We start from the raw sequence: 26,683 nt of genomic DNA on the forward strand, positions 1-26,683 counted from the left end.
AGAGTTGTTGAGGGAAAGCGAATCTCTGGATATGCGATTGTGGAAGGTGAAAATTTGGAAATAATACAATCTGGACCTTTGAGTCCTAGTTGGTCAGCCCAGGCATGGGAGCTGTATGCAGTATTGCAGGCTCTAAAATTCTTGGAAGCTAAGGTTGGGGCCATCTACATAGACTCAAAATACACCTTTGGAGTGGTACATACTTTTGGGAAAATTTGGGAAGAAAGAGGGTTAATAAACTCCCGAGGAAGAGAATTAATACATCAGGAACTAATTACTCAGGTACTACAAGCTTTAAGAGGCCCAAAGAAAATAGCAATTGTACATGTTAAAGGACATCAAAAGGGTCTCTCCCATTTGATCAGAGGAAATAACACAGCAGACAGAGAGGCAAAGGAAGCTGCTCTCAGAAAATTCCAGGATCAGGGGATAAGGAGAACGCGAGAGGATGAGAAAGTTCGAGTCCTGAGCTTCACAGCCCAGGAAAAGGAGAAATTAGACAAAATGGGAATAAAAGAGAATGGGGATATTCGAAAATTGCCAGATGATAGGGAGGTACTGCCAAAATCTATGGCCCAAGAATAGTGCAGCAGCTGCATGACCAGACTCATTGGGGAACCCAAGCCTTAGTAGATCAGTTTACCATTAAGTACATGTGTATAGGAATTTACGATAGAGCAAAACAAGTAGTTAGGGGATGTATAACATGCCAAAAAGTTAACAGACATCAGGCTCGAGAAAGGATTCCAGGAGGAAGGGAATTAGCACACCGACCTTCTTCACATGTACAAATAGATTTCACCAAGCTACCGAAAGTAGGGAGATACAAGTACTTCTTGGTACTGGTAGATCATCTAACCCACTTTGTAGAAGCATATCCTACATCGCGGGCTACTGCAAATGTGGTGATTAAAACCCTGCTGGAAGAAATAATCCCTAGGTATGGACTAGTAGAAATATTAGACTCTGATAGAGGTCCCCATTTTGCAAACAAAGTACTGAGAGAGGTAACCATGGCCTTAGGCACTAAATGGCAATATCACACCCCTTGGCACCCTCAAAGCTCAGGGAGGGTGGAAAGGGCAAATGGAGAAATCAAGAAGCAACTCACCAAGCTCATGGTAGAAACTAAAATGTCTTGGGTCAGATGTTTACCCATGGCATTGCTAAACATGAGAACCCAACCTAGGACAGATATGGGAATCTCTCCCTTTGAAATGCTTTCTGGAATGCCTTACGACTTAGAACTCCCGGGGAACCATCCTTGCATCCAAGATAGTCAAATTCAGGGTTACATACAACAGTTAATGAAATGGAGGGAGGAATTAAAACGAAAAGGGCTATTGGGACAAAGACTCCCTTTGGATATAATAATGCATAAGCTTAAACCCGGAGATAGGCTCCTAATTAAGACTTGGAAAGAGACATCCCTAACACCCCAATGGGAAGGTCCCTGTGTTGTCCTGTTTACCACAGAAACAGCCATCCCAACTGCTGAAAAAGGCTGGACACATGCCAGTCGAGTGAAAGGACCCATCACTGCAGACACCCCCTGGGAGGTGACCAGTCGCCCTGGAGATCTATGGCCAACCCTTTGGAAGGCACAGGGACCTGCGCCAGCTGGGAACGTGAATGACTGAATTAGGGGACAGAGAGCTATACCGACTGAGACTCTTGGTAAGAAAACCCCTACAGGAACTGGAACAGGAGTTCAAGTGCCCTCTGCCATGGAAAACCTGGAATGAACTGACGCTTGCTCTTTCAGTAGTGGCTGAAGTGAGGCGAGAATTATTCAATTACATCGAGTGTCTTAAATGTCGGGAATCTTCTTGTCGGGCATGGGTAAAAATCTTTTGTGGGGGCTGTAGAGACAAATGGCGGATTCTCCAGTCACATTTGGTGGGGAGTGCATGGTGTCTTGTGATTGGGATTGGAGAAGAGCAAATCCATTAAGAGCCTTAAGAGAATTTATAAGGATCCCTGGAGAGCGGGAGATCCCTGACAGAGAAGCAGCGTCACTAGTTGAAAATCTAGAACAGAGAAGAGATTGGGCCCTGGCATGGGAATTCCAACACCAATTGCATAGGATCACACGCCAAAACCAGACAGTCATATTAACTACCTTGTGTAAGAAGGGAATCCACGTTCCTCTGGGGTGGCAAGTGAGGCCTGAAGAGTGGAATAGCACGATTCGCCACTATTCCCGAGTCTATAAACAACAAAAATGTAGAGAACGTAGGGAAGAACAATGTAACTCTAGGAAGACAGGAGAAAGGGAATAAAAGGCAGAGGGTGAACCCTAAGTAGGTGTGGGACTCAGGCCCTGTAAAGCTCGCTAGGGACGGCAGAGAGTCCGTCATAAAATCAAAGAAATCCTTTGCAGGAGACCCTTTGCCTGGAGGCCTGACAGCCTGCCCTTAGGAGTGGGGGCAGGAGTTAAGGAGGAAGCCCAAATAATGCACCCCCTGAAGACTACCCCTGCTGCCGAGAAGATAATGATCCCTGCAGAGCGACGCACCCGGGCTGGCAGGCGAGGCAGAGAGGTGAGGAGTAGTGGGGGAGAGCAACGGAGCACAGGAACAGGAATGGAGCGCAGGAAAGCCCCAGGTAAAAGAGATATGAGAACGAAAGGAGAAAGAATTTTGTTGCTAGGACCCTGCCCTGCTTGGCGAGCTACCTTAATTATTATAACCCTGAGCCTCCCGGCTGCCTGGGGAAACCCTCATCAGCCTTACAAAGAGAACATGATCCCCCTAAATAAATGGACCCTGACCCCTGACTGGTCTCAGGCCTTTTTGCAATCTACCGGATCTATGGGGAATACCACAGGTTTAAGTTTACTAACATTAGTACTGCATGACAGTACGCTAGACACGAATGGAAGAAGCAGAAAACCTGGCAGCTTCAAGGAGTAGTGGGAGAACAAATTAATATTGGATGTCGAATGGTTAATGGGTCTGACTATACTAACACAATTGCAATCAGTGTTTCCATGGGTCAGGAGGATAAACAAATAGCAGATTGTGCATACCCAATAATACGAGACTGCTGGCAAAACTTCACATTAACTCACACTGCAGAGGTAGTTTGTCTCTGGTCGAAAGATACACAGGGCCTTTCTTTTAAATTTATAATAGATACTAAAACCACTCTACCACTGCTGAACCTCACAATATCACCACTCCACCTGCACCACCAGTCATACTCACCCCAAAAATTTTCGAAATTGGACTTGATATAATCAGGAAAACTGGTCAACAACAAATATTATTCAATCCAGCATGGTCTCTCAAACTGGTCGAAATGCTGATGCAGACCAATGTTTCAGACATCCAGCCAGCTTGTTCTTCGTTTTTACAAATATCCTTTGAAGGCTGAACCATTTGGCTCTGGAAACGCAGCTCTTTTAAAACAAGGAAACCTAGAGATGAGACCGGTGTTCTAGGCACAGGATTGGGAATTCTGAATAGCATTGATTCGCAAGTACTAATGAACAAATTGGCTGCTACGACTAGAGATCTGTCCAAATTACAGCAACCACTGAAGTCATCTCTGTTAGCCTTGGGGACACACCAGTGGATGCTGTCAAACATTTTGCCAAAGTGGGAAAGAGTAAATGTGAACGATCACAAATTGGTGATTGATGCACTCAGTGCTGCACAAAATAATGTTTCCTTAGCCCTCAGCTGTATCCAAGCACAATTGTGGATGCAGTCAGTTTCTGCCTCGATTATAAGAGAAGGCGAGGAAGGCACTTTCCCCACAGAAATTCGGAAAATAATCTGGGACAATACCAACGATTTTGAAAGAGAATTCCAGTCCTGGTGGAAACTGGTGAATTTTACCTATAATGCTATTTCAAATTCAGCTACTGCTTTTGTCTTGACCATACACAATGCCTCTGTACATCTAGTTTTTCCTGTTCTTGCATTAGGAATAAACCATGACGGAGCTGTTCTCTATCTTATAGAACATAGGGGATGGGCCCTATGTCAGTTTGATGGCACATGGCAAATGTTGATTTGGAATCTTGTATTATCCGAGAACAACTGGGGTTCATCTGTGAAGGCAATGTAATTATAGCTCAAGATATCTGTTTAGACACGGAGCAAAACATCTGTCATTTTGAGATTTGTCCTAACGAGACTTCTAAAACAGTTTTTACATGCATAGGCAATGGATGTGCGTGTTTTAGAACTATTTGTGATTCTGTGCTTGTAGATGATATTGTGGTGGATACAAAGAATCACTCCAACTTCTGTGCTTGTAACTTCACTAAGATTACAGGGTGTGATATCACTCATGAAGCTAAAGTCACCTCTCACCACCTATTACAATCCAACTACACACTGCTTCACAAGCTAATGCCCACCCCGATTGGGATGAATTTCACTCTAATGAGACAACAGATGCTCCATTAGGACCTGATCCAAATCCTCGAGAAAATCAAGGAAAGCGGACAGAAAACCCTAGTGACTGTTCATCATGAGGTAGGAAAAATACACCGGGTTATAGAGAGGGTAAAGCAAGATGGCGAGCACAGGTGGTGGGATACCCTGTTCGGGTGGGCTCCTACTACCAAAGGTGTCCTAAACAGTATATGCCATCCCATTGCTGTTCTTTTGATTCTGATTGTGCTTGGTTTTATTTTGTCAGCAGTTCTATTCGTTCTGAATTGGAATCTGATGAAAAAGCTAAGGAAATTGGCATCTATAATTAGTGCACATAGCTTAACTGATGAGGAAACTCAGTTAACGCTTGCTAGTGTTAAAAACGCCAATCACTTGTTTCCAAAATTTTAAAAGTTTAATAATAATAAAATGGTTATAAAAATAGTAATGCAATTAGAGTAATAATAATTTGGACAAACTGAATTAGGACAATATGAGACAATAAAGACAAAGAGTTACGGACATCCGGGTACCTTTTTCTGGGCAGCACGAGCCCGAAAAAGGACCCCTGTTAACAAAGGATTAACCCTTAAAAACAATAGCCTGTTGCATATTCATACACTTCATACATGATGCATCAATTCCATTCAAATACAGGATTCTGTCTGGTCATCGTCAACTTCTTCCTCCAAGTCCTAACAGCGCCTTCGAGGCAGGAAGAAGTTGGTTTCTTCTGATAAGAGGGCCATAAATTCTTCTTCTCTGAAAGATTTAGGTGTCCTGTGGCTGCTATCTCGCTGCGAGTCCTTTCTTTTTAGAAAAGTATCCTACATAGCATCGTTTCTATTTGAACAATTTTTATAACCTAAAACTATATTTAACACAGTACTTAAGAAAACTAATACAGCATTACTTTCTAACACAACACATAGAATATTCATTTTAATATTTGAGAAAAGGCAATCATAAAATACATGCATTTTTCACACTAGGAAGGAACTAAAAAGATTTAATGATCAAAATTGGTAAAAAAGAAATGGGGGATTGTAATAAGTAGCAATACGTTTGTTCATTAATTAAATCAATAGCTAAAAAATTATACAATATCAAAGCAATAACTAAATAGCTAAAACCGCTTGATTCTTAAATGCGCAGCCACATATGGTTGCTTGGCTTGCAGGAATCGTATAGTGCTTTGGGAATTCCATGGTAAAGATATACCTTATAAGGAAAAGTTCACCCAGCGGTCACAGAGGAAGGCTGTAACAACAATCCTTAAACTCGCAAGAATTGCTTAGGCTTGCAGGAATCGTATAGTGTTCTGAAAATTCCACTGTATAGATATGCCTTATAAGGGAAAGTTCACTCAGCGGTTAAAAGAGGAAGACTTGGAGCCTTCATCCCACGACCACCAGAAGGCAGAAAAAGACCCCCTAGCAACTGAACGAGCAAGAGCAAAAGACAGACCACGTCATCCCTGAACCCGGGAGAAGAAGGCAATAAAAGGCGAACGTTGGGGATAGGAACGGTGCGAGCCTAGAGGAGCGGAGACTCCCGGCCGCCCAGCGCTGAACTTTGCTTATTCTTGCTTGCATAATAATAATAATAAAAATAAAAATTGTATGATCCTTAAATCCAGTGAACTCGTTTATCACACCCATGAAATGTTGCGTCTCACGCAAAGAAGAAAGAAGCCACAAGCCAACACTCTTCTTTATTGCTACACTGTTTTCTTTGGTTACTTCTCTAATAGGAATGACTTTGGGGTGTGATTTGTTTGTTTCTCTCTTTCGTTCCTTGGGGCGCGCGGCGGCTCCTCCGTTGGGTTCGCGGGGCAACGGAGGAACGGCCGCGAGCTCCGGCGGCTCCGCAGCAGCAGCAGCAGCAGCAGCAGCAGCAGCAGCAGCAGCAGCAGCAGCAGCGCTTCTCTTGATCGGTTTTCAGCTCCACTTTTCACTCGCTCCGCATCCCCTTCTCCCTCCCACTCACTGTATTCCCGTTCCGTGCCGGGCCGTGCCGTCCGTGTTCCGCCTCTCCCAGCCCGGCTGATGCCGCGTCCCGCAAGGCGCCCCTCGGCGGGGCCGCCCCGTGCCCGCCCCTGCCCGGCCCGCCGTGGTTCCGCCTCGGCCGGGCTCTCTCCGTACCGGCTGTGGCGCCGCTGGAAGAGCCGCTTGCTCTGGTGCTGGCGGAGCATCGCGGTCTTTTGGCTCGGCCTGGCGCGGGCTCTGGCCCAGCCCCGGCCTAGGTCCCGGCCCCGAACGAAGCCCCTGCCGCGGTTCCGCCCGCAGCCGCTCCGCTGCCGCCCGGCTCCCGCCCCGTGGCCGAGAGCGTGGCCGGCAGCTTCCCCGCTCCGAGCTCCGCCGCTCGCCAGCTCGGCCGCCGGCCCCGAGCCGCCGCAGCCCGGGGCGGCTCGGCAAGCAGCAGCGCGCCGGGCGGGCGGGTGCCCCGGGCAGAAGAGCGGCAGCGCGGTGCCGCCCGCACGGGCGGAGAAGCCTCCCCTGGAGCAGCTCTACCGGCAGGGCCCACTGCTGGGCAGCGGCGGCTGCGGCAGCGTTTACTCCGGGACCCGGCTCGCCGACGGCGCCCCGGTAAGAGACGGGGCCGGCTCGGTGGGCGGCGGCGGGCGGCGGGCGGCGGGCGACGAGCTCAGCCCGCCGCTCACCTTGGCTCGCAGGTGGCAATCAAGCGAGTGTCCCGGGAGCGCATCTCGGAGTGGGTACGGCTGGTGAGTGAGCGGGGCCAGCGGGAGGAGCCGGCGGGAGGAGCCGGCGGGAGGAGCCGGCGGGGCGGGCCGGGCGGGGCTGAGGCGGGGCCCGGCAGGGCGGCAGCCGGAACGCTGCGAGGGCAGCGAGCGTGGAGTGAGCGGGGGCCGTGCAGCGCCCCGGGCCGGGCCATGGCGAGCCGCGGCGGGGCCGGGCAGGGGCTGCCCGAGGCGCGGCGCAGCATCGGCCCCGCTGACGGCATCACGGTCCCCCCGCAGCGCAATGGCGCCCTTGTGCCCCTGGAGCTGGCGCTGCTGTGGATGGTGTCGCGGCCTGGCTTCCGCGGCGTCGTGCGGCTCCTGGACTGGTTCGAGGTGCCCGAGGGCTTCGCGCTGGTCATGGAGCGTCCGCAGCGCTGTCAGGACCTCTGGTACTTCCTGCACCAGCGGCGCTTCCTGACGGAGCCCGTGGCGCGGGGGCTGTTCCGCCAGGTGCTGGAGGCCGTGCGGCACTGCAGCAGCCGCGGCGTCCTGCACCGCGACATCAAGGCCGAGAACGTCCTCGTCGACCTGGCCACGGGCGAGGCCAAGCTCATCGACTTCGGCTGCGGCGCGATCCTCCAGGACACGATCTACACCCGGATGTCAGGTGAGCCCAAGCCGAGGCCCAGCCGGGCAGCTGAGTTCCCCGCTTTGCTGGCAGAGGGGGAAGAGGGGGGAAGGAAGGAGGGGGAATCCTTCTTCAGCCAGCTGCAGCCAAGTTGCTTTTTGGCAGGGCAGGGCCTGGCTGCTGTGGAACGGGAGCTGGCTGGGAGGGAGGGAAGGAGGACGGGAGGGAGCAGCATGGGCCTGATGAGCTGCGCCCGTGTCCCATAGGAACGCCGGAGTACAGCCCACCGGAGTGGATCCTCTTTGGCTGCTACCATGGCCAGCCAGCCACTATCTGGTCCCTGGGCATCCTGCTCTATGAGCTGGTCTGCGGGCACCTTCCTTTCCGCACCAACGAGGACATCGTCCGGGGCCAGCTCGTCTTCCCGCCCCGGGTGTCTCAAGGTGGGGATGCGCCTTCAAGGCACGAGGGGAAGAACGGGGTTGGGAGGGGGAGCTGTTACATAAGCATCCTGCTCTTGCAGCTGGTGAGGAGGTGGATCTCCTGGGCTTAGCTGGAGGAGGTGGCACCTTGCCTCTGTGCTGGTGTCCTCCGCATGAGAGGATCAATAGGAAGCTTTTGGGTGCAGCTCTGAGCACTCCTGGTGTTGCCTGGGCACTGTGGAATGTGGGAGAGCATGGACAGGAGCCTTCTGGTTTCTCTCCGCAGAGTGCCAGCACCTCATCAGGTGGTGTTTATCCATGGACCCCACACACAGGCCATGCTTGGAGGACCTTTTTGAGCATTCTTGGCTGCAGGAGCCCTGCCTGGCCCAGGAGACAGCAGAGATGCATCCCTGAGCACAGTAGGATCCAGGAGCCCAGCAAGCAGCAGCGGCACGCGTCTCGTGGCACTGGAAGAAAACCCCGGAGCGTTTCCCTGCGGCCGCGGCGCGGAGGAGAGAGCGCAGCCGAGGAGATGCTGCTTCCGCTGGTCCCCGCGAGAGCTGTGGGGGGAGCGGCTCGTGCTGCCCGTCCTATTGGAGAAGTGGTGGCAGTGCAGTGAAGGTGACATGGACTGGGACAGAGGAAACATCCCCCTGCAGCTCAATGGCATCGTGATGTCCCCGCAAGCCGAGGCACAGCTGGCGTGTTCTTCTGGAGCACGACGTGGAGCTGGGAACACCATCCTGGAGCTGGCCGCTGGCGGGGCAGAGCCAATTGGTTTTGGCTGCGGCCCCTGCCTGAAGGACACGCTCTGCACTCCGATGGAATCAAGATGAGTCCCCAGCCGGCGCAGGGGCGGGGGGATGCTGGTGCTTCCAGGCACGGCAGGGCTCGGCCTGGCCACGTGCCGGAGGTTCCCTGCTCGGCAGCGCTGGGGAATATTAATTTTTCTGCCGGCCGCCGAGCTGCTTTTTGGCGGGACAGGGGACAGATGTTGTGGAAGGGGAGCCGGCTCCTGGCCTTGCTGACAGCTTCTGCCAGCCAGCCTGGCACAGGCTGAGGCGGGGGCAGCCAACCAGACAAAAGCATCCATCCATGTGGATGGGGGGTGGCAGAGGGGGGGACGGGTTCTGAAGCCGTGCCCCAGCTGCTCTGCTCTGCAGGCCCTTGAGGAAGGGGTGCGTTTACGGGCAGGAAAGGTGGGGATTTTCCCCACCCCTGGACAGGTTGAATTCTCACATGGAGTGGTCAGACCCTCCTCAGGCCTGTGAAACGGTGACAGGCTTTGTGCTTTTTCTTGTTTCCAGGTCTTGTTTTGAATTGACTTTCATGCAATTGTTCTTTTGTTTTCCCAGGAGGATTACACCTGGTGCCCAGACTGGACAGGGAAGCGCCTGCAGCGTCCGTGGAGCGTGTCCAGTGCCAGCACTGCCCCAGGGGCCACGGTCTGCAGGGACAGCCCCTTCCAGAAGGACGAGGACCTGGTTTGGGATCGGCTCCTCTCCTGGCAGCAGCTCTCCAGAGGTGGGCACCCGGCTCCACAGCTCGGCTGGCAGAAGGGCTCCGGGCAGACGGCAGCGGGCACACGGGCATCCCGCTCTTGCAGCTGCTGAGGAGGTTGCTGTGCCATGATTAAGCAGAGGAGGTGGAACGTGGCCTGCCCCGCTGCCCTTCTCTAAAAACAGAGAATGGGTCGGGAGGTTTGGGCTCTGAGCAGAGCCAGCAGCCTGGCCCGGGCACAGGCCATGGCGGGACAGGGGGACAGGAGCCTGCTGCCACTGACCGTGGCTCTCTGGTTTCTCTCCGCAGGCTGCCAGCACCTCATGCCATGGGAGCGGCACCGCTCGGCCTGCCAGCCTGGGAGGGCTGGAGGGCAGCCAGTGTTCATTGGCTGTCAAAATAAATTTGTTTGGGTTTTTTTTGTCATCGTCATCATCAGAGCATTTCTTTCCTCCTTTTCCAAGCTTTTGGCCTCCCTTTCTCCAGGGTAATCTTTTTGTGTCCTTCCTCAGCCTCTTGATGGCATTTAGCAGGGGGGGTTAAGCAACGTGAAGAATTCAACAACAGCTCCTGTTGCCAACTGCAGCAGCTCCTTCAAGAGCCCCTTCCAGTGAGGTCTGCATGTGCCTTGCAAAAGGAAGTGCTTTGCAGCGATGGGGTTGTCGCCCTGCTGCAGAAGCTGGGAGGAAATCAGAAATGGCAAAATGCCAATTTGGCTCAACCACCACCCAGGTTCTTCATCTTTTCCCTCTGCTCCGTGATAGGCAGGCAGGGCTGGACTCCAGGAAGGTTCAAGTTCTTGGTGCTCCCTGGCATCAAAGTGATCAAGTAAACTCTTGTATGCAGGGACTGCAACAGGGCTACTTGTCAGAACCCAGGAAATTCCTCTGGCTGCCCTGGAGGACTCGAGCCCCTGTCCAGGGGGCTCAGAGACCTTGGCACAGAGCCCAAGACCCCTGTGCCTTTGATTTAGCCCTTGGATAAAACGATTACCAACCTTATATGAAGAATCGTGAGCCATGAAAGTTTTAGGTAGAATGAAAATTAATTTATCACGGGGTGAAAAATAGATTTTTGGGGTTTCTAGAATGGGGATTCAGGGGGCAAGATGGAGCAATCGGGGCGTGTCCAGCCTTTCTCCTTCTTCTTCTTTTTGGCCTCCATCTTCTGCTGTGATGTTGGCTCTTTTAGATTGGTCTAGAGTAGAAGCTCACTGTCTAACATAGGTAATAGGTATTGGAAAATAATTGTAAATATCACACATGTAGTTTTTAGTATAAAAAGATAACACCACCTTGGGGCAGGCAGAATGACTCTGTCTTGCTGAGCGGACCTCGTCAGGACAGGAGAAAGAATTTTATAGATAAGATACAAGAAACAACCTTGAGACCAAGAGCGGAAGAGCTCTGACTCCTTCTTCGAGCGCTGGGCTGGGAAAAGAGACTTTCTAACGTATATCAGGGTCACTCTGACCAGCTAGAGATCCTGAGATCTCCTAAGAAATGTTTTTTGGGTTCTTTTAAATGTTGTTATTTTCTTACACATGTTCAGCTGTTCTAAGAAGTTACTTGCAGGGTCTCTAGGAGAAGATTTTTTATTAAATAAAGAAGGGGGAGTTGTGGGGGCCAGAGATCCAGCCAGAGAAGAGCTTGCTGTGCTCCCCTGGAGGGCCAACTCCTGACCCACTGACTCTGTAGTCAGGGTGAGCAAATATGACCCCCAGATGCCTTTGCAACTTTATGTTGATCCCCCAGTACTCATTGGTCCTTCCCTTTGTGTTCTGCCCCTGAGCCCTTATCCCATTGGTTACCAGTTTTGTCCCGCCCCTTGCCTTCCCTATAGAATCCCGTTTTTCCCTGGTTCTGAGAGTTTCTGTCCCTGGCTCCCTATGCAGAGTGCCCTGCTCTTAATAAAGGCTTCTTCTCTGTGGAATGCCATGCAGAGCTCCAGCCTTTTTTCTCCGTGTCACCTGCAGAAGGAAGCTGAACATCACACGCTGCTCTGGGAGGAGGATGTGCCTGTGCCCCTGAGCTGTCCTTCTTAGGAGGCTCTTCAGGAAGGTTGTGGCACCCTTACCATGGCCACCCTGCCGCCACAGCAAGCAAGAGCCTCAGCAATGCCCTTGTTCCTAGAGGCTGTTCTTGTTCACTTGCTACTGATGAGTAATTTGGGATCACAGCCACCAGGACAGTCCTGGGAGCCCTGGAAGTTACCTGCTGAAATACTCAGCATCAGTCAATTAACAATACAGAGTGCAATACACATACTCCAGCCACATGGCTCTGTCCCATCAGCTTCTCTGTGACTGGATGTGACATGTTTGGGGATTTCTGCTCTTTGGGCATTTGTTTCCTCTTGCATTTCATTGGATTGAGGCAGTTGTTGCATACAGGTTTTATGGGCAATTTTTTTTCCTCCATAGGGAGAGTAGAAAAGAATACAGGGAGATACTGAGAGCTGGAGGCCAACCCCAAGGCCAGGTGGGGCCACAGGGACCCATTTTTTTCTGGCAATAAAGATCCACTTTGTGTCTTGAGGGTGTGAAGGAATGTGTGAAGGTGAATGAGAAATAAAAGTGAGTGAATGTAGATGAATTAAAGTATAGGTAATGTGGATTGTGCATTGTAAGTTTTACCACATCTCCTTGGAGGGAGGTGTATTGTGTTGAAAAGCAGTGTGGGGAAAAATTTTGTTTTAGATGCAAGGGGTTGAAAGAAAAGTGGTATTTAAGCTGTTAGTGAAAGTGAGAAACAGAGGCAGGGTATGAATAGATAAGATCTTGAAAATTGAACAGAAAACCAGTAAATTAGATGCCGAGAAAAATGGGAGAATAAAAGCATGCTAGAAAAGATACCCCCAAGATAGCCCTTTGGGAGTTAAGTTAGCTAACAGAAATACAACTCCTTGCAAAATACAGAGTAGGCAGAAATTGATGTGAGAAACATGCAAGCTATGGAAAAAGGGAAATTAACAAATTATACATAACATTAACCCAAGAAATTGGGTTTTGATAAAACCATAGTAGACCATTAATGCCTATATTTGAAAGCCCCTTTCAGGTACTCCTCATTGCTAATTCGACTGTGCGGACCAGAGGAAAACGTTGGACCCACATCATCAGATTCCACACCACTCTCACCCACTGGCATCGGACCAAGATTCAACATCAGTTTCACGCCCTGGCATTGGACCAGACTCCACACCACTCTCCCTCTGGGATTGGACCAGACTCCACACCACTCACCCTCTGGCACTGGGCCGGATTCAATGTCAGTTTCACCCCCTAGCACTGGACTGGATTCCACATGACTCACCCCCTAACTCAGGACAGGAGTCAACCACATCACGAGTTAATTCACCTGAGTATACCATTATAAAAAGACCAAAAGACTTAAAGTTGACTCTCAAAAGGAAGAGCCCAAAAGACTGATGAACTGAATAAGAAAAGAGTTTGGTATCAGAACCATACCTTATCTTAAAGTGTTATAAGACAGTTCTGTGTTTAAAATAAGTTTGTAAAAAGTTAAAGACTGTTAATAAGTAATTCTGGTTAAGTTCCCCCAGTTTTCTTCCAAAGACACCAGGGTAATCCTCTACAGACCACTCCCCTAAGAGAAACCAAAATGAGTAAGGAACGGACCAAGAGAAGTTTAACCAGAGAAGCGGGGAGAAGGGACTCTAAAGAGCTTGGAAGCTTCTTCTTGGTAAAGTTCCCCAAGAGGCAAGGCCGGGTGGGCCGGTCGTGCCAGATGACCCATACCAGATTCTTGGGAAGAGCAGTAATGATGGCTCTAATTGCTGGTGGTGCTCTGGGGAGCCCAAGAGAGCCATGCAGTGAGTGCTACCAACCCCTCTATGAGGAGGAAGAAGTGAGCTCCTTGTCTAGAGTCCACACCAATTCTAACCCAAATTGTGTTAACCTCCCCCAATGTATTGGATAGTCCAGAATGCCACCACTTTTAGGCAGCAACTCCTGGGAGAGTGCCCTGTAGGAGAAACCTGGTTGTGCTTTGAATGTGATGCTACTGAAGCAAGCCTGGTACATCAGGTCAAAGAGAAAGAGACAGTAAAAGCAATAAGAGAACAAGACCATTTAGAGATACCCCGAGGTAAGAACCTATTCATAGATTCAGTGAAAAAAGTTAGCCACAAACTAAATTTAACTGATTGTCGAGTTTGTACCCAGATGACCAAAATTTGGCCATGGGAGAAGATTAATCTAAGGCTATTAGAAATCTGTAACTGGATACAGAATAACTCAGAATTTAGTATTAATTTAGTATTAAGGGGTACAGTACACCAGTAAAAAGAATGGTCTGTAAAAGGCATTTAGCAGTAAAGAACTCTGCTACCCGGTGGATCCCAAGAGATCCAAATAGATTTTGGTCTGTTGAAAGAAAAGAACAGAACAAGTGTATATCTACCATGAAGCATATGAATTTTATGAGTATACTGAAGAAGGGATAAACCCCTTTTGGGGAATGAAAGCCGTTTCTAAATATTGGGAATCTCCAACAGAACCTAAGCATACATTTTGGGGGGGCCCCTAAACACCTGTTTTGGATCTGTGGTACTACAGCATACACTAAATTGCCGGGAGACTGGTCTGGCAGTTGCACCATTGGAATGATAAAACCAGCTTTCTTTTTATTACCCAAAGAATCTGGATCAAGTTTAGGAGTTCATATATATGATGATTTAAGAAAAACCAAAAGGAGGAGGCAAAGTGCAATAGAAATTGGGGGAATCCAAGATTGTAAGAGCCAGGTTCGGACCCCAAGAAAAATTATCAAGACTTATGGCCCAGCCACCTGGGCTCAAGATGAGTCCTGGGCTTATTGGACCCTGATATCTATGTTAAACAGAATCATCAGGCTCCAGGCAGTATTAGAGATGAAGAGTGCAATCATTAGAAACATCTCAAATGAAATAAAAGAACTAGCATATGTAAGTAACCAAGAACAGACTCCTACACTTGATTCCACTTGGTGGGACAACCTATGGACTTTCAAAGAGATTGGTGGAAAAAGGTAGCTTTCTTCACTGTGTGTACACTTGCTGGTTTGCTCTTTTTATCCTGCTTACTTCCCTGCTTAATTAAAAATGGTAATATCTGCCATGCAGACCAACCTAGGGATCTCTGAAGAAATTAACCTGAAGAAACCAGAAAAGGTAATAAAGTTAACAAAGGATTAACCCTTAAGAACAATAGCCCGTTGCATATTCATACACTTCATACATGATGCATAAATTCCATTCAAATACAGGATTCTGTCTGGTCATTGTCAACTTCTTCCTTCTAATCCCAACAGCGCCTTCAAGGTGGGAAGAAGTTCATTTCTTCTGATAAGAAGGCAATAAATTCTTTTCCTTGAAAGATTTAGGTGTCCTGTGGCTGCTGTCTGGTGTGAGTGCCTCATTCCTTTCTTAAAAAAAACCACTAACATAGTTCTTATTTTAAATGCCAAAGATACCTTCTAATTGCAAAACTACATTTATTATTAAAATGCCAATACAGCACTACTAATCAATACATCAAAATATATATTCATCACTACTAATCAATACATCAAAATACAGATGGTAAATATCTGTGTAGAGCCATATAATAGGCACTTTTCACAATTGCCTTCATTAATTAATTAATATCTATAGGCTATTTATTTCTTCCTCTTTATGCTAACTAGTTATATTTGTAGTCTTTTTGTCATCTTTTTTATCATCTTTTTCTTCGATATAGTCAAGAGGGGGAACTTTGGGGTCCATGGAGCCCTTTCTGGGGCTCATTTGGGGCAGTTTTGGGTCTGGGGAGGGAATTCAGAGAGAACTTGAGGGTCTGGAGGACACTTGGGGGAGCCGGGTGGGCACTTGGAGGGGCACTCAGGGATTCTGAGGGACAGTTCGGGGTCCAGGGGGGCCCTTGGAGGTCAGGGAGGGGAATTTCGGGCCCTTCGGGGTCCAGGCGGGCCCTTGGGGGGCTCGAACGGGGCTCTCTGGGCCGCGGGGGGTGATGGGAGTTGTAGGCGCGGGTATCATACGGTTTAACAGGGCCGCAGAGCATCACAGGAGTTCTTGGCGCAGCTGCAATGGCTCTCGGAGGGGCGCGGGGCATGACGGGAGATGAAGTCCCGGCTGGAATAGCGCTGGACGTGAGCCGCGGAGCATGGTGGGAGCTGTAGTCCCGGAAGTGGTTGGAACGCGGCGTTTGGGGGTCCGGGAAGGCTCTTGGGGGACACTTTTGCGTCCGAGCCGCGACTTGAGGTCCTCGGGGGAACGTAAACGGTTCGGGAGCCCTTGGGGGGAGTTCGGAGAGTTCTAACCGAGCTCTTAAGGGCACGGGAACGGCAGGAGTTTTAGGCGCGGGACTGTGTTCTGAGGGGCTCTGGGGCCGCGGGGAATAAGAGGAGATGAATTTCCAGAAGTGGGTGTACCGGGCATCTGTGGGGTTGGGAGCACTCAGGGGGTACGGGGACGCTTTTGGATCGTCCCGAATGGGCGCTGAGGGGGCACTGAGGGATCCTTCAGGGTCTGGGGGACACTTATGGGACAGATGGGGGCGGATCCCGGGGTTCTGTGGAGCGCGGGGCATGACGGGCGTTGCAGTCCCAGCTCCAATGGGGATCGATCGGGCCGCGGGGCATGATGGGAGTTGTAGGCAAAAAGAAAAATGGCGGCCCCACCAGGCACCGCCCCCGAGACACCCATCCCGGTGCTGATTGGCTGCGGGCAGTGACAGGCGGGAGACTCAAAAATGGATACGGGAAGAGCCCATTCAACCTCTCCAGTCCCTCCCAGTACAGACCAGTTCATCCCCAGTACAACCCCGTTCATCCCAAGTAGAACCCAGTACAACCCCAGTGTCCCTCCAATCCCTCCCAGTACAGCCCAGTCCCTCCCAATACACCTGAGTCCATTCCCAGTCCCTCCCAGTTCCTCCCCAATGTCATCCACAGGATGCCCCAGTGTCTCCAAGTCTTCCCCACAATGTCCCCAGTCACCCCAGTTTGCACCAGTAGTCCCCAGTATCACTCCCAGGATGTCCCAGTGTCTCCCACAGTGTTCCCAGTATTCCCCAGTATGTCCCAGTCCTCCCCAGTGTTTCCAAGGACAGTTTAATTTCTCACGGTGGCCGTGGCAGCCAAACCCAGCAGTGGGGTCAGTGCAGTGCCCATGGCCACAGCCCCTTGCAGTGGCCCAGTGCAGCTTGGGCTGATGATCCACCCTCACAGCTGGCCCAGGGCAGCTCTGCAGTGGCTTTGGTGGCACCTGGGGCTGGCACACACCTGAGCAGTGTGTCTGTTTGCAGTGGGGAAACTCAGGAGTTTCAGATTGCTTCAAAAAATACAAAAAGGGAAAACCCCTCTTAGGCTGGGTGCAGCCAGCTCTCCAAGCACAGCAGGTCCCAGGGGAGTGAGGACAGACAGGATGGGGCTGGGCACTGTGGAGCAAGGTTGTCCACACTGGGTCAGAGCTCCAGGCACAGCTTCTGTGAGCAGGCCAGAGCTGCTGAGGAGAGACCCTGGGTCAATATCAATCACAGAATGCTGAAACTACCTCTGGTCTAAAAAGAAATAAAATAAAAATACATCATTTAAAATAGGAATGTCTGTTTCTGACAAGTTCTTTGAAATCTTTCTCCATCACTGGACTAGGAAAACTCTAATGACCCTCTCAGGGCTTTGGTGTTGTTTACATCAGACTCAGTCCCTGAGATACTGTTTGAAAACATCTCAAGAACTCAAAGATAAATTTAGACTCCAAAGTTCCTTGAAGTTTTAATGGGTCCCACTGAGGGACACGACTGAGAAAGAGTCCCCAGGTTCCAGGTAGAGCAGAGCACTGGAGGCAGTGATGACAGCTGGGGACAAACAAGGCCAAGGTGTCTCTGGTGCTGAGCAAAGCTGGATGTGTTTGAGGAATGCCAAGGGCCAAGGCCTGAGCCCCAGGGCCTGGCCAGGCAGATGCTGTCCCTCCCTCCTTGCTCAGGGCTCTTGCCGGGATGGGCACTGGCATGTGGGGATGTGCAATGCCAAGGGCAGGAGCATGGGGCGGCCCCTGCCAGGCTGCTGAGCAGGGACAAGGAGGCCATGAGGCCCCAGGCCTGCAAGGGTCACTTGTCTCCTGCTCCTGCCTCAGGCCCAGGCCCAGCAGCCATGGCCAAAGTGCTGCCCAAGTTGGCTCTGGCAGGGCTGTCTTGCAGCTGCTGCCCATGCCTGTGCCCTGTGCAGCCCAGGCTGTCCTACGGTGTCCCTGCCCTGCGCCTCTGTCCCTGCAGGCTGTCGGCATCCCCCGGCTGCCCCACCTGGCTGGGCCCTTCCTTTGCTGATAGCTCTGCCTCCTGCCTGCCTCTGCCTGCCCACACAGAGCCTGGGGCTGATACCAAAAGGGTTCATTCCATTTTTACCCTGCCTGGGAACTTTCAGCACAGGAACAAGGCATGCAGGGGCTGCTTTCCCAGCAAGGATGCTTGGAAGAGAAGAAGAAGACATCTGGCTCAAGGGTGCAGGGATAGAGAAAACAAGGAGTGAATCTGGGAACTTGGCGTGGGTTTTATGGAAACGGATAAATTGTAATTTGCATTTAGTGAGTGTGTATTAGCAACACACTGGTAGAATTACATTTCCACGTAAGGTTAGGAGTTATCCCATGTTGGAACTCACGTCTTAATAAATGATACCTTCTCAAACACCAAATAAGTGTTATGGAGCCTTATTCTGATATTTTGGACATTTGGTGACAGCAGAGGCTGACAGAACCAAGGAGTCAGCTGTGACACTGTGGAACCCCATGGAAGAAAGGGTCCATTGTGATGCAGTGGAACCCCATGGAACCAAAAGTCCATTGTATCAGAGCAAGGCCTCAGGGAACCAAGGAGAGCATTGCTGACCATGTGGAAGCTCCTGGAGCCATGGGGTCATTGTGACAGTGTGGGGCTGCATGGAACCAATGGTCCATTGGGACACTGCAGAACCTTCTGGAATCAAGGGGATCATGTTATGCTCTGGAACGTCATGGAACAAAGGATCCATGGTGACACTGCAGTGCTCAGACCATTGTTGACAGTGTGAAAGCTCCTGGAACCATAAGTCCATTGTGACACAGCAAGGCCTCCTGGAACCAAGGGTCCCTTGTGGCTCTGTGGGGCTTCCCAGAACCAAGGAGACCATTTGGACACTGTGGGGCCTCATGGAGCCACCTGGCACTGTGACACAGCGGGGCCACATGGAGCCAAGGGGCCACTGAGACACAGAGGAACCTCATGGAACCGAAGGTCCATTGTTACACTGAGGGGCCCTGTGGAACCAATGGGACCATGGTGACACCGTGGTGCTCCATGGAACCAAGGGGCCATTCTGATTCTGCTTTGCCTCATGGAGCCAAGGGGCCACCATGACACTGCAGGGCCTTGTGGAACTAAGGCAGCCTTGTGACACTGCGGGGCCCTTGGAACCAAGGGTCCATTGGGAGATTGCAGGGCCTCATGGAACCATGGAGAACATTCTGACCTTCAGAACCCATTGGAACCGAGGAACCATTGTGACTCTAGAGGGTGTCATGAAATCAAGGGGACTACAGTGACACTGTGGGGCTCCATGGGACAAAGGGGACATTCTGACACTGTGGAACCAAGGAGACCATTGCTCTGCTATGGGACATCATGGAACCAAGGGGGCCATTGTGACACAGCAAGGCCTCATTGAACCAAGGGCACAGTAGTGACACTGTGGGGCTCCATGGGACCAAGGGGGCATTCTTAAAGTGCAGAACCAAGGAGGCCATTGTGACACTATGGGGCATCATGGAACCACAGGTCCATTTTGACACAGCATGACTGCATGAAACCATGGAGGCCATTTTCACACTTTGAGGCCTGGTGAAACCAAAGGGCCACTGTGGCACTTTGTGTCTCCATGGAATCAAGGAGTCCATTGTGACACTATGAGGCCCTGTTGGGCCAAAGGGCAATTTTGGCCCTGTGTGGCACCATGGAACCAAGGGACAATTGTGACCCTACAGGGCCCCATGGAACTAAGGATTCATGGAACAATGTGGGACTCATGGAACCAAAGGTCCATTGTGAGGTTGTGACACCCCATGAAATACAGGACACCATTTTGACATGGCAGGGCTTCATTGAACAAGTCTCTATTGTGATACAGCGGTACCAAGGGGAGCACTGTGACACTGCTGGGCCTCATGGAAGCAAGGGGGGACAATTGTGATGCTACAGGGCCCAATGGAAGCAAGAGGCCAGTGTGACACAGCTGGGCCTCATGCAGCCAAGGGGCCACTGGGATCCTGAGTAACCCAAAAGAACCAAGAGGCCATTGTGACACTCTGCAGCCTCATGAAACCAAGGAGGCCATTGTGCCATTGTGCAGCTCCATGGAACCAAGGAAACCGTTTTGACACTGCAAGGCCTCATGGGAAGCAAGGGACCATTGTGACACTGCAGAGCCCAATGGAAGCAAGAGGCCAGTGTGACACAGCAGAGCCTCATGTAGCCAAGGATCTAATGTGACACCAGCATTTTGAAACTGTGGGGCTCTGTGGATCCAAGGGAACAGGGAACAGGTCTGGTTGGCTTGGCCTGACTGGCTGAACTGCCCTTGGCATGTTGAGGGTCTGTTCCCATGTGCCCCTGAAACACTGGGGCTCTGGGCTTTCCTTCCTGTGGGAATGAACTGGCTCTCCTCCAGGTGCTCATGTCTAAAATCAGGATTCTGTCCCCAAAATTCTGTAAATCTGAGATACAGAATCCAAGATATTTATTCGGTTGCTCCTAGATGAAATCTGCCAGAACAGACAGCTCAGGCTGGCCTTGGCCTCTGGTGGCTGCTGTTCATCAGCCCCTGAAACACTGGGGCTCTGTGCTTTCCTTCATGTGGAGATCATGGTAACAAAAAAAAATTAGGGCATCAAGGAACCAAGGGGCCATTGTGACACTGTGGGGACCCCATGGAATCAAGGCAATCGTTGTGGCACTGTTGGGCTGCATGGTTCCAAGGGGCCAGTGTGAAGCAGCACTATGGAAAAGAACCACCCACCTTTCCAGGTGCCCACAGCCAAAATTGATACTCCCCCTGAAAAATTCCCTGTATGCAAGATTCTCCCAGACAAAAGCTGCCAGGACAGGGAGCTCTGGCTGGCCTTGGCTTCTGGTGGTCACCTCTCATCTCAAGGAAGCCCTGAGGAAAGTATTTGAACAGATTTCACTACTGGAACATCAATGAGTCTCTCCTCCTCTGAAAAATTCAGATGCTCTCCTGATCATTTGAGTCTTTATTTCCTCATTGTGTATTATGCATGAAATAATATTTTCAGTTACATAATATTATTCTTCTCACTCTATCAGTGTTATCTGACACAAAACACCTCCTCTACATATGGATCCAGGTCACCTGTAAAGGCAAACACAAGAAAGAATGCAGCAGGAATGATTTGTCCCTGCTCCCATCTGTCCCATCTCCTCTGGAGCTGGAGGTGCAGCCCCAGCACTGGGCAGGGCTCAGGGGCTCACAAGCTCAGCTCCCACCCAGAGAACTTGCAGACCCTGGGCTGCTCTTCTTGGCCCCTGCACGCTCAGCCAGGCTGAGATGGACACTGATGGTTTCTGGGCCAGGCTCTCGGAGCCCAGCCCAGCTCCCTGCAAGCTCTGCCAGCTGCCCTGAGCTCTGGGCAGCACCAAGGGCCTCTCTGAGCCCAGCCCAGCCCAGCCGGCTCTGGCCCCACAGCTCTGCTCAGGCCAGGCTGCTCTGGGCACTGCCCCACGGCCTCAGCCCCTGCCAAGGGCACAGCAGCAGCTGCAGCTGCCACAGGACTCAGCCCCACCATGGGGGAAGGTGCCTGGCCAAGGGAAAGGAGGCTCCCTGGCTGCCCTGCTGTCCTCTGCAGGAGATGCTGAGAGCTCTGCAGCCCCTGCTGCCATCCCATCTGCCCAGGGCAGCACAAGAGCCCCGGCCTTGGGGCCCTCAAGAGCTGCTCCTGCTCCAGGCCCAGGGCCCATCCCAAAGCTGGGCCAGCCACAAAGCTGTGCCCATTTCTGTTCATTGCTGCTCTGATCAGGATGGATCCTCAGCACCTTGGAGGTTGGTGATGAATTTTACTTTTCCAGAGGCCTCTTCTTTCTTGAGCTCTTCAGTTGAGAAACTCAGTGACAAAGGCTCATTCACATTTGTTCAAAACACCCAAACAAGACAAGCCCATGGGAATAATTCAAGTCTTAATTCTTCGGTGGTTAATTCGACAAATTTCAGAAGTGTATTCAAAGTGAATCTGCTATAGTCAAAATAATGAAGAGAGAATTGCTCTGTCCTGTTTAGTTTTCTTTCCCTGTTTATAGATTGACATCAGCAATCCCCAGTTGATATTGATCCCCAGCACCTCCTTATGCAGTTTGAACAGATATGAAAATCAAGACCCTTCATGGCTGCCAATCAATCCCACTTTGTCCCTACCCCCTCCCCACCATTTCCCCCATCCAACCCCTGGCACTCAGAGCAGCTGAGGAATGGAGTCACATCCAGGGGTGTCCCCAGGGCTCAGGATTGGGGCCAGGTCAGTGAAATCTCTTTATTGCTGATCTGGACGAGGCCATGGAGGGCACCCTCAGTCAGTTCCCAGGTGAGCCCAAGCTGGGTGGCAGTGTGGCTGTGCTGGAGGGCAGGAAGCTCTGCAGAGGGATCTGGCCAGGCTGGAGCCATGGGCCCAGGACAATGGGATGAGGTTCACCAGGGCCAAGGGCCGGGTCCTGCCCTGGGCTCACAACCACCCCAAATCCCTGGCTGTGCCCTGCCCCTGATCCCCACAGCCTGCCCTGTTTCCTTCATCCCTGCACTGCCAGGGACTTTCTGGGACAAGGGAGCTCTGCTCTGGGTACGGAGGGAGGTGCAGGTGCCACCGCTGGAGTGGGAACCAGAACTCACCAGGTTTGTGTCCTTTGGGGGTCAGGAACTGGTGGGACTCAGAGGCACAGGAAGTTTCTCTTCATGGCCAACAGACCATGGTTGAACAGGACACAATTCAGTAACAATCACGCTCTTCCCTGAGCCATGTGCAACGTCCCAGAAGCCTCTGACATGTCCACCATCCACAAGTGATTTCCATACTAAAATTAATTTTAGAAAAATATGGTTCTGTGATAGATATAAACACACTTAAACTCTTGTATCAGGATGCCCATCCTCGAGTGGGGATAAAACAGCCTGAACAATTCCCATTTTTTTAAGCTTTCAGTGGTGGACAGAGAAGGGGGTCAGGCTGCTTTTGGTGTGTTGAGGAAATGCTGAAACCAGCCTGACTCATTTCATCTCCTCCTGTCCTGGCTGATCTCCCCTCTTTTTCCCCTTCCACCCATTGGCTTTTGTCTCCCCCCAGGCCCCCCAGTGAAGAGCCTGGCTCTGAGTTCTCCATCCCCTCCTCGCTGGCACTGCCAGGCTGGGATGAGGAGCCCCTCAGCCTTCCCTGCTCTGGGCTGGACAAGCCCAGCTCCCTCAGCCTCTGCTCACAGCCCAAGGGCTCCAGCCCCACCTTGGAGGCCCTTCCCAGACCCTGCTCCAGCTGCCAGACATCTTTCCTGCCCTGGGAAACCAACCCAGGCCACAGTGGCCTGGATAATCCCCGTCCTTGCTGTCCTGGTCACACAGCCCAGCCCCTTGTCCCTGAGTCAGGTTTTGGGGTGGCTCCTGTGGAACATCCTTGGGGGAGGCTGCAGCTCCAGGTGGACCAGGGGGATACCAGGGGACAGGGACCCTGCTGGGCATGAACAGCTTTGGACTTCTCGGGGGAAATCTGTGAGTGGGGTCTGGGGCAGAGTGACCAACCCAGTGACCTGACACAGCCCTCCTGTGATGTCACAGCCTGCTCTGTGATGTCATAGCTTATTCTCTGATATCACTATGCTGGTCTTTGATGCCACAACCCACTCTGTGAAGTCACACAGCCCTCCTGTGATGTCACACAGCCACCCCTCCCCCTGTGATGTCACAGCCTGCTCTGTGATGTCACAACCCATTTTCTAATGTCACACAGCGGTCTCTGATGTCACAGCCGACTCTGTGATGTCATAGTCTGCTCTGTGATGTCAGTCCTCTGCTCTGTGATGTCAGTCCTCTGCCCTGTGATGTCACACCTGGCCATGTGATGTCACAGAGACAGCCTATGATGCCATAGCTGCTCAGTGACCTCACATCCCCCACTCTGTGGTGTCATAGCCCACTCTGTGACCTCATGTTACCAGATGATAAATTGCCTACACCAGCTGAGCTGACACCTGAAGCTTGTTCTCCAAAACCCCAGGCCTATGGAAACCCCACAATGCCCATTGTGTGAGAAGGGGAACTGAAATTCACCAGCCTCAGTGTCCTGCCAGCTCAGCCAGGCCCACTGGAACATTGGGGTCCACGAGCACCAGGGACCACCAGAGAGACCCCCAGGACAGAAGAACACATGGATAAAGGGGAGGGGAAATGAGTTAATGATTCTGGGGAAATGATTATCATATGCATCACAGTGAGTGCAGCTATGACAAACCTCTCTGGTTCTCTGACTTCAGGGCAAGGGTGGCGAAAATGAAAAGGAGCGGATTCGATGGAGTTGTCTAAAAAGAACTTTAATAACAGGGTGAAAAACAACAAATGTGGAGAAGACGACCACAGTACGAGGGACAGGATCCAAAGACCTGAGACAAAGGGGAAACAACAATATATACACTTGGGGGTGGAACACTCTAGAACAACAACCATCTAGGGCAAACAGGTAACCAATAGGGGGGCAGAACTGGGACAACTTAGCATAACAACACCAAAGGCTTCTGGGGGAACTCTCAAGCTCACCCCAAGTTAAACAAATGATTCTCAGGGCTTGAAGCTCACGCTCAGTGCTTTTGGAGTAAAATCCAGTTGAGTCTGAGTCACAGCTGGGCCAACTCCACACATATGTATGTTTAGTCCGGGACAATCAATGAATATGTATGCAAAATACAGAATGTAAACAGAAACTTTCCTGTACTCAGCATGCACAGCTTTGGGAGGAGCTATCCCCCTGTGCATCTGGCCAAATAAAGAATGCTGCTTCTTAATGCTACATTGGTGTTAAGGAGTTTTTATTTTACTGCATTTTTGGTAACAATCCCACTTCCAAGGAAAGCTCTGTCTGCTGCTGTTCACAAACAGAGAAGGGCTGGTGGGAGATGTGGTGGTTGGAGGCTGCCTGGGGCACAGCCACCATGAAATAATTGTTTTCAATATCCTGTGAATGAAGGAAGAGCACAAACAAAATGTCTACCCTGGAATCAGGAAGGGCAGACCTTGTCCTATTCAGGATGCAGATTAGGAGAGTACTGAATCAGGTACTGATTTTTTAAAGGGAAACAGCCCTTAAAAAAAAGGTGTCCAGGAAGGATGGACACACCTCAAGAAAGAAAACTTAAAGGGGAAGGAGCAGACTGTGCCTCTGTGACAAAGTTTAACCAGAGAGGAAAATGACTGTCCTGTCTGGGCATGAGCTTTTTGTGGGAACTCAGAAAAAATAGGTCAGGCAACTCAGGAAGTGTTTAAGGATGTTGTTGGGTCATGCAGAAAGAAAAGTAGAGAGATGAAAGCTCAATTCGAGCTTCACCTGGCCACTTCTGTAAAAAGTAATAAAGAAAAGTTTTTATAAATAAACTAATAGCAAAAGGAGGAATAAGGAGAATCTCTACTCGATAGTGGATGCAGTGGGGAACAGAGTAACTAAAGATAAGGAAAAGGCTGAGCTGATTAACAGCTTGTGTATTTCAATTTTCAACAATAAGACAGGTAGTCCTCAGGACAAGTGTTTTCCTGAGCTGTAGATGGGCACAGGGAGCAGAACAGCCCCCCTATAATCCAGGAGGAAGCAGCTGGGGACCTGCTGAGCCACTCAGATGCTCACAGGTGTCTCTGGGAGCAGATGGGATCCTTCCCAGGGGGATGAGGGAGCTGTGGATGAGCTCCCCAAGCTGCTCTCCATCATTTACCATCAGTCCTGGCTCAGCAGGGAGGTCCCAGAGCACTGGAGGTGCCAATGTGAGCCCGTCCCCAAGAAGGGCTGGAAGGAGGAGCTGGGGAACTCCAGGCCTGTCAGCCTGACCTGGGTGCCCGGCAAGGTTATGGAACAGATCACCTTGAGTGCCATCACAGGGCACCCACAGGATGGCCCAGGGATCAGAGCCAGCCAGCGTGGATTTCAATCTCTGCACTGATGATCTGCATGAGGGGACTGAGTCCAGCATCAGCAAATCTGCAGATGACACCAAGCTGGGTGTGAGTGTGGATCTGCTGGAGGGTAGGAGGGCTCTGCAGAGGGACCTGGACAGGCTGGATCCAGGGCCCAAATCCAACAAGGTGAGATTGAACAAGACCAAGTGCTGGGTCCTGCACTTTGGCCACAACAACTCCTGCAGCGCTACAGGCTGGGGACAGAGGGGCTGGAGAGCAGCCAGGCAGAAAGGGACCTGGGGACACTGATGGACAGCAGGCTGGACATGAGGCAGCAGTGTGCCCAGGTGGGCAAGAAGGCCAATGGCTCCTGGCCTGGATCAGGAATGGTGTGGCCAGCAGGAGCAGGGCAGGGATTTTTCCCCTGTACTGAGCACTGGTGAGGCCACACCTTGAGTGCTGTGTCCAGTTCTGGGCCCCCAATTTAGGAAGGCCATGGAGGGGCTGGAGCGTGTCCAGAGAAGGGCAACAAGGCTGGGGAGGGGTCTGGAACACAAGTCCTGTGAGGAGCGGCTGAGGGAGCTGGGGTTGTTTATCCTGGAAAAGAGGAGGCTCAGGGAGACAAGGTGGTGTCAGGGCTCAGGTTGGACTTGATGATCTCCAAGGTTTTTTCCAACCTTGCTGATTCTGTGATTCTCTGGAACCACCCTTGGAGCAGGTGCAGGAGGAGCCCTGGGCCTCCTCTTCAGCAGCTCCAGCAGCCCAGGTCCCTCAGCTTCTCCTGGCAGCCCCAAAGCCCATCCTATCAGTCCTGCAGAGCCTCTGCAGCCCCTCCTCACTGCCCAGAACAGGGAGCCCCAGAGCCAGACACAGCAGCC

General features: G+C 51.2%; 1 protein-coding gene and 1 long non-coding RNA gene across 2 annotated transcripts in view; both read left to right on the forward strand.

The window, feature by feature from the left end:
- Positions 1–9,513, forward strand: part of LOC143696317 (serine/threonine-protein kinase pim-1-like) — a 30,328-nt gene extending 20,815 nt beyond the window's left edge. Inside the window, 7 exon segments of the mRNA XM_077192433.1 lie at positions 6,432–6,531; positions 6,845–6,979; positions 7,066–7,116; positions 7,372–7,741; positions 7,969–8,145; positions 8,411–8,535; positions 8,537–9,513. Of these exon segments, the coding sequence (XP_077048548.1) occupies positions 6,432–6,531; positions 6,845–6,979; positions 7,066–7,116; positions 7,372–7,741; positions 7,969–8,145; positions 8,411–8,535; positions 8,537–8,746 (1,168 nt within the window). The 3' untranslated portion in view covers positions 8,747–9,513.
- Positions 9,514–9,569: 56 nt separating this feature from the next.
- On the forward strand, positions 9,570–10,051 carry LOC143696356 (uncharacterized). Its single transcript, XR_013185755.1, has 2 exons — positions 9,570–9,651; positions 9,937–10,051. It is a non-coding gene; the product is annotated as an uncharacterized LOC143696356 (long non-coding RNA).
- Positions 10,052–26,683: the final 16,632 nt, after the last annotated feature.

This window comes from Agelaius phoeniceus, chromosome 33 (assembly GCF_051311805.1).
Source record: "Agelaius phoeniceus isolate bAgePho1 chromosome 33, bAgePho1.hap1, whole genome shotgun sequence".
NCBI classification, from domain to species: Eukaryota; Metazoa; Chordata; class Aves; order Passeriformes; family Icteridae; genus Agelaius; species Agelaius phoeniceus.